Source organism: Setaria italica, chromosome I (genome assembly GCF_000263155.2).
Source record: "Setaria italica strain Yugu1 chromosome I, Setaria_italica_v2.0, whole genome shotgun sequence".
NCBI classification, from domain to species: domain Eukaryota; kingdom Viridiplantae; phylum Streptophyta; class Magnoliopsida; order Poales; family Poaceae; genus Setaria; species Setaria italica.
In genome coordinates, this window is record NC_028450.1 from 4609870 (window position 1) to 4617587 (window position 7718).

General features: G+C 44.4%; 1 protein-coding gene across 1 annotated transcript; it reads left to right on the forward strand.

The window, feature by feature from the left end:
• The first annotated feature begins 6 nt into the window (after positions 1 to 6).
• LOC101774754 lies at positions 7 to 6701 on the forward strand. The gene is made up of 22 exons (XM_012843957.3): positions 7 to 699; positions 854 to 941; positions 1054 to 1144; positions 1238 to 1318; positions 1407 to 1541; positions 1646 to 1767; positions 2088 to 2252; positions 2337 to 2442; positions 2554 to 2659; positions 2802 to 2915; positions 3020 to 3192; positions 3281 to 3398; positions 3670 to 3894; positions 4358 to 4548; positions 4639 to 4806; positions 4903 to 5008; positions 5105 to 5233; positions 5311 to 5469; positions 5556 to 5759; positions 5867 to 6061; positions 6152 to 6223; positions 6304 to 6701. The coding sequence occupies exons 1-22, from the start codon at positions 88 to 90 to the stop codon at positions 6415 to 6417; spliced, it is 3474 nt and encodes a 1157-aa protein (XP_012699411.1). The 5' UTR covers positions 7 to 87; the 3' UTR covers positions 6418 to 6701.
• Positions 6702 to 7718: the final 1017 nt, after the last annotated feature.

The following is a 7718-nucleotide window of genomic DNA, read 5'->3' on the forward strand; positions in this document are numbered from 1 at the left end:
GCCTCATCCGGCGATCCCCGATCGCGAAACCCATCGATCCCCGCTCCTCTAAGTCGGCGCAGGCCCGCAGCTGAGCAGACGGCGACGATGATGTTCACGGAGGGCCTCGACGAGTCGGCGATCAGCTGGATCAAGCAGGGCACAGACTCCCCGGCTCCCGCCCATGCGCCGCCGCGGTCGCCGCTGGCGGAGCGGCCTCCGCTGGGGCAGGTGGCGGCGCCGCCGCCGCCGAGGAGCCCCGCTTTGCACGGCAGGGCGTGCGGCGCGGGCGCGGGCGCGGGCGTCGGTTTCTTCTCCCCCAAGGGCCTCCCGCCCGTGCGGACCACGGGGTCGCGCCACTCGGGGCTGCTCGGCCGCCACTCCGTGCTCCTCTCGGCGGCGGACTCCGACGAGTGGGAGGACGGGGAGGAGGAGAGCGTCGAGTCGTGGGGGATGCCCGAGGACTGCCTCGGCGGCAACTTCTCCGAGACGGCCGACGAGGCGTGCTCCAGCGACTCCAGCCTGCTGCGGAGGGCCATGGACCGGTGCGGCGGAGGGTGGGACGAGGAGGTCACGTCGCAGCTGAGCAGGAAGGGCGGCGGCGGCGGCATCGTGCGGGGCCAGTCCAAGGAATTCCTGCGAGTGGAGGTGCGCGCGGCGGGCTCGTTCGCAGCAGGGAAATGCTCCGGGGCACAAGATCCGGTGGACTCCTGCTCGCATGTAAGGTTTCTATTCTGTAGCGATTGATAATCTTCTCCTGTTTCCGCAACGAGCATATGGGATCGTTCAATTCTGCAAATCCACTTTTCGATGCTTACATACGTATGGTGATTTGAAATTAGCATAAACGTGCAACTTCTCATTTCATATACAGGGGCACTATTTTGAGGACGATAAGTTTCAGACACCCAGTGCCCCTCCAATTGCTGGGGACGAGGATGAGGTCATGTTTGATGCAGTAGGTGAGACAACCAGAACACTCTGTAATAGAAACGCGGTTCAATTTACTGCTTTACTTGTACCGAAAGAGGTGGATATGGTGACATTTGATTTTAATTTTTATGTTGCAAACAGAAACGGCTGAAACAACCGGAGGCCTTGAGAGGACTGGGCTATCATCAGTAGCAGATATACTGGCACATGATGCCCATGAGCTCCCTATGAGGTAAAGCAATCTGGAGATGTTAAATTGCAGTATAGCATTTGCATTTTGGAACAACTCTAGCTGATATTTGTTTTCCCCTGTTATGCAATTCAGCTCAAACATCCATGAAGATGGTGCTCAGATGCCATATGTCGAGGCTAATTTATTAGCTCAGATACCGAGCTTCACGATTAAGTGAGTTTTGTTTTACCTGTGACTTTACATTTTACCCACTCGTAGATCTTATTGTCTACTTCCCGTTCTTACTGGTCTCTCTTGTCAGTGTCCAAAACGCATGGCAATCATTTGTTGCATACGATGCATGCTTCCGGTTATGTCTGAATGCGTGGGCAAGAAACTGCATGGAGGCTCCAGAATTCCTTCGGGATGAGTGTATGGTGCTGCGAAGTGCCTTTGGGTATGCAATAGCTTACGCATGAATCCATGTTCTGAGTGATCTAGAATTACTGCACCACATTTTTCTTTTGAGCATGCAACTTATGGGCTCTTTTTTCTGAACAGGATACAGAACTTTCTGCTTCATCCCAAGCACAGCAGTCAAGTTGATGGGAAACAAGTGTATGATAAGGATGGAAGTTGTACCATAAAGGGAAGAAAGCTTGTTAAACAGATTGAGATCGAAGGTATGCGTAAGCAATATCAAGCAGTCTTCAGTACAAAACGTTTGCTCCTCTACCTCTATTTCTTCCACATAGTACCAATGCATTGGCAAATTGTTGAGAAACTATTAACAACCAAGGCATAGCAGAACTGTGTAAGCAATAGCTTCAGTACAAAACATTTGCTCCTCTACCTCTATTTCTTCCACATAGTGCCAATGCATTGGCAAATTGTTGAGAAGCTATTAACAACCAAGGCATAGCAGAACTGTATATTTATAGACTTATCAGGCACCTCATAAAGATATGTAAGGTTACATTTACATTTTTATTTTTTCTTACAGTAAAAAAGATACGTGTTGTACCTCATAGACCAAAGCTTCGGGCAACATCGTCCTTTAGAAACCTCTACATGCAAGCTGGCAGCGACTATGTCAAACAGATTTCTAAAGTTCTGAAGAGCCAGGTTACGATGTTGACATCCACATCATCTACATCTTTGCCAGAAGGTTAATATGACAGTTTTAGTATTTATATATAGCCACCTGTCACAGTTTATTTGCATTCTTAGTGACATAGTGGCATACTTGCAGAAATGTTCACATGCACGCTAGAATTGCAAAGCTCCTGCAAAGGTCATCAGAGAGATTCCATTTCTCCGCTATATCTGAAACCAGGGACTGGTGAATCTCAACTCTTGTAAGTTGTATCCTAGTTATTGTTCAGTTGTATACTTACATATTTGTCCTATCATTGACACAACAAAGCTTAGATGATATTCTTGAACCAGATATTTACATTGTGTTTCAGTTATCTAGAGAGCCAGGGGGATGTTATTCTTGTTGAAGTACAAGACAACAATAGGGTTGTCATAGGCCGTGCAAAAATTCAAGTTTCATCAGTTACTGATACTCAAGTATGTTACATAAACTCAATGAGACATTTGTGCAAATGTTTCATCATCATACTGAAAAGTCAGTGTTTTCGAGAGAGAAAAACTGTTGAAGTGTTGAGTAGTCACTGAAAACATTTTTATTTGCACACGTTTGGAAAAACAGCAGGATGAAATCATTAGGTGGTGGCCTCTATATCTTGAGGATCAAGAATGTGTTGGCAAAATTCAGCTTTGTATGAACTTATCCATGTCTTCCAACAATTCTGGATCCGAAAAGGTTAATTCTTCTATTCTTTTCTTGTTCCAAATCCATCAAACAATGTCATAATACTTTGTGATTATCATATTCTAAAAGAGCATTGTGTGATATCATTACAACAGATGCTGCAAGGTGGTCCAGCTGTGGATACCATCATATATGACATGGTTTTGGAAGCAGCAATGAGAGCTCAAAGTTTCAATAGCAAAATGCTTCATATCAGTGGTTCATGGAAATGGCTATTGGATGAGTTCTCTGATTACTATGGAGTTTCAGATGCATATAGAAAATTAAGGTGAACTATTATTCTGTGATTTATAGTGACTCAATGATTACTGCTGAACATAGTGGAACATAATAGTACCGTTTGTTACTTTTTACAGGTACCTGTCTTACATTATGAATGTGGCAATACCAACAAAGGATTGTTTGGAGCTTATATATGAACTTCTTCTTCCTGTCATGAAAGCACGGGAAGATAGGACTTTAACAAGACAAGAGGTAACTTTCTTTAAGCTCTCTATGTATGTTTATTAATTTGAATGTATAGGCCCAGAATTCAAAGATAACAGTGCAAACATTAAAACACTTGGCCATACAGGGATTTGACCAATTTCATTCATTTCAATGTTATTGGTAGCACAATTCATTTGGCATCATTTATACCTGCAAAATGAGAATCTTTTACAATTCTGGATTTCAATAGTAAGTAGATGCAAGTAGAAATTAGACAAAACGCATCATTTATGGAGTCTTGTTTTTTTAATAACAGAGAAGTATAATGCTAGACTGTGAAGATCGGATTAAGAGTCTCCTTGCAGCTGTGTTTGAAAATTACAAGTCACTGGACGAACATTCTGCTACTGGCTTGTCAGACCTATTTGGCCCCATATCAGATTGTGCAGCACCAGCTTTGGCACCTGCAGTTCAGATATTCAGTGTACTAAATGATATACTCTCCAAAGAAGCACAGGACATACTTAGAAGCTATTTGCAGGTCAGACATCACAGACACATTTTGAGTATTTTTCATTTAGATGCCATTTTTCGGACATCTCAACATGTCTAACTAGTAACTACCATGGTGTCAAGCATGATGAAGGCATTTATATTTTTGCATGTGATTGATTGATATATATATATATATATATATATATATATATATATTTCATATTTTGTAACCAACTATAATTTGTGAACGTTAAGCATGTATGATTGGTTGTTAAATGCAGTTCTTTTTTGTTAGTTCTCCAGCCTGTACGAAACAATGCATGTGAATTCAGAATAGACTGGAAAAAAAATGTTCCAACCTTTACTTATGGTGCAAGCGTACAATGAATAGAAAATGTACTACATAATGGTGAACAGAACTGAATAACATAAAAATATCTTTTACAGACTGCTTTCTGTTGATTGTTTTTGGTAGACAGAACTGAATGGCATAAAAATATCTTTTACAGACTGCTGCAGCGAAAAGGTGCAGGAGGCATATGATCGAGACAGATGAATTCTTGTCAAGCAATAACGACAGCCTTCTTACAGATCCGATGGCTATATCTGCTGCATACCTCAAAATGAAGACACTATGCATTAACATAAGTCGTGAAATTCAAGCAGACATTAAGATTCACAATCAGAATATACTTCCAAGGTAGCAAATATGCTTGCCCTAGTAAAATGATTTTCTTGTGTTTATACACATGCTGAACATCACTCACAATTTTTTTCTGTTTTCTTTTAGTTCGATAGATCTGACAAACATAGCAGCATCCATATATAGTACCGAACTCTGCAAACGGTTGAAGGGTTTTCTTTCTTCAAGTCCCCCATCAAGACCACTACAACATGTTGCTGAACTGATAATTGCTACTGCTGATTTTGAGAGAGATCTTGACTCCTGGCAAGTGAGGTAAGATAGAGTAGTTGGTACTCTTTTTGGCTGATTCATTATGCAATATTGACTGTGTTTAGCTGATTCATCTTGTTCTGTCTATACAAATTTTAGGCCTGTTCATGGGGGTGTTGTTTCAAGAGAGTTATTTCATGACTATATCATGGTGTGGATTGAAGATACTCGGTTGCACTTACTTGATAATTGCAAGGCTGAGAAGGTAATAATCATAAACACATACTAGATGAGAAACAAAACAAATTGCTGATTGTGTAGTAGTTGAACTTTGTTGCTTATTTCACTCACCTCCTTGCAGACATCATGCCCTGCAGTGTCAACAATCTCACCATTTGTCGAACAAATGTATGAGCAAATAAAAGAGAGCATACATGAGTATGGAGTGGTTATCAATAGATGGCCTCAATATCTGATGAGTTTAGAGAGTGTATGTACACCTACATTCCTTGAATCAGCTCTTATGTTTCTCCTGCAATGGATTCAATTGATATTTCTTATATTCAGGCTGTTGCTGATGTGGAAAGAGAAATTATGAAGACACTGGAGAAGCAATACATGGAGACTCTGATGCCTCTGAGAGACGGCATACCAAAATATCTTGAGAAGCAGGTTCAAAGACTAACAAGAAGACAATCTATAGCTCCCTATGTTGTGCCAAGTCAGGTAGATATGCATGCAGATGTTGCAGCTTGATGTAATGATTAGTTCATTATTGCCCAATTTGATATTTTGATTGTTCTTAATCACAGTTAGGAGCATTCATGAACACAGTTAAACGGATGCTAGATATGTTACACTGCCGAGTTGAAGACATTCTCAAGTCATGGGCAGCATATCTTACCATAACAAGTGGGAACACTGTTTTTGGAGAGCAAATGAACTCCATCACAGTAATGTTGAGGAAGAAGTACAAGAACTACCTGAAGGCGATAGTGGACAAGCTTGTCAGCAATGTAAGAATGACTTTTGCATGCTTTATACTAAGTTTCACACTAGATCCAGTCCTAACTATGGTGGTTTGCATATGGACTAAGGTCATTATTTTCTATTGCTTTTTCAGGCACAAGCTAACCGAAATACGAGGCTCAAGCGAATCCTTGAGGAAACAAGAGAGGCTGATGGTGAAAGTGATATACGAGAGAGGATGCAGGCTGTCCGCCTTCAGCTCTCGGATTCCATCCACAATCTGCACGAGGTCTTCTCCAGCAGAATATTTGTTGCTATCTGCCGAGGTTTCTGGGATAGGTTGGGCCAGGTAAACCTGACAAGAAGTCAAGAACCATATTACATTGAACATTTCCTTCACTGTCAATTTGTGCTTATGCATCGAACCAATTTTTGGCAGATTGTGTTGAGGTTTCTTGAGAGCAGGAAGGAGAACAGGATTTGGTACCGAGGATCCGATTATGCTCTTGGGGTAAGCCTGTACATATAAACCTATGTAATATTGCCAGGTGACCATTGACCTTCTTCTAACCCTGAGAATTTTACACGCAGATCCTGGACGATGTCTTTGCATCAGAGATGCAAAAGCTGCTGGGCAACGCCCTCCAGGACAAGGACCTGGATCCACCGCAATCGGTGATCGACGCCCGCTCCATCCTTTGCTAAGGCATTGAATTTCCGCAGGGTTGGTGTTGGTTTTGTTTTATTCTTTGGTGTGCAGATTATATATACGGGTGGAGACGACCGATGATTCTTTCTGTTCATAGTGTGTTGTTGATTGTTTAAAAAGAGGTAAAAAAAAATGCACAAGTTGTCACTGGTAAGCAGGTTTTGCTTTCCAAAGAAGACAACCAGTGTGTGTACTTGCTTGTACTACCAGGGACTGAAAGTATAGTGAGGGTGTATTGCTACCACGGTTTCATGCTGTAACTGTCAGGAACTATCATTTACTTTCTTCACAGAGTCGATCGAAGCAGTTCCTGACGGTCCCGTTTCATGTGTTTTTACTACCACGGCACTGAGCACTGATCTCTCGCTGTTTCTATGCCTTAAGAGCATCGGACAGCACCAATTCATCAAAATTTAAATTCCCGTGGTTCATGGACACGTACACTATACTGCATACGGATTAAGGTCCGGACTAAAGTTTAGTCCCTGTCACATCGAATGTTTAGATACTAATTAGTAGTATTAAACATAGACTAATTATAAAACCAATTGCACAGATCTATACCTATTATTAAAGCAAGTAACGCCTCTGCCATATTTTTCGTACGTCGTGGTAATTTTGCAGAAAACCCCCTGATGTTTTGTGAAATCAACCCGCAGTCCGAGTCCGCAGTCTGAGTCTGGGTGTCGGATTGAAAAAGGAGGAAAGAGAGGGGTTTTAATGGAAATTACGCCGCCGCCCCCCAGGCCGCCGCTCCCCCCCCACCCCACCCACCCCGCCTCCCCGGTGCGCGGCGCTCTCAACACCCCACCCACCCCGCCTCTCCGGTGAGCGGCGCGCTCAACATTACGCCCCCCCCACCCCACCCACCCCGCCTCCCCGGTGAGCGGCGCGCGGGGTGGGAGTTTGACGGCGGTGGGGCGGCGGTGAGGCGTCGCGACCTCCGTTCCCGTCTCTGCGTCCCCACTACCTCCCCTTCCGACGCCGGTACCGCACGGCGCTCCCCCATCCATCCCCCCCGACCTCCGCTCCCGTCTCCTCGTCCCCACTACCTCCCCTTCCGACGCCGGTACCGCACGCTGCACGGTTCCTGCGCCACCTACGGATCTGCGCCGTCGCCGATCTGAGGGCCCCATCGCTCCTCCCTCCTCCCCCCTACCCCTCACTACCCGGTGAGTTGCGCACGTGGTGGGAGATGTATGGCGGCATGGGGCAGCTGGGACGGCTGGAGGAGCGTCTCCTCCTCCTCCACTTGCAGGAGGAGCCTCCCTCCCGTGGTGGATGGCCACTGCCACGA

Bases quoted from the DNA above. Each gene is read 5' to 3' on its own strand.
- LOC101774754 (XM_012843957.3), top strand. From the start codon at position 88: ATGATGTTCACGGAGGGCCTCGACGAGTCGGCGATCAGCTGGATCAAG. The intron at 1,542-1,645 runs GTATGCAATAGC...TTTTCTGAACAG, and splicing joins GTGCTGCGAAGTGCCTTTGG to GATACAGAACTTTCTGCTTC. The intron at 6,062-6,151 runs GTAAACCTGACA...AATTTTTGGCAG, and splicing joins TCTGGGATAGGTTGGGCCAG to ATTGTGTTGAGGTTTCTTGA.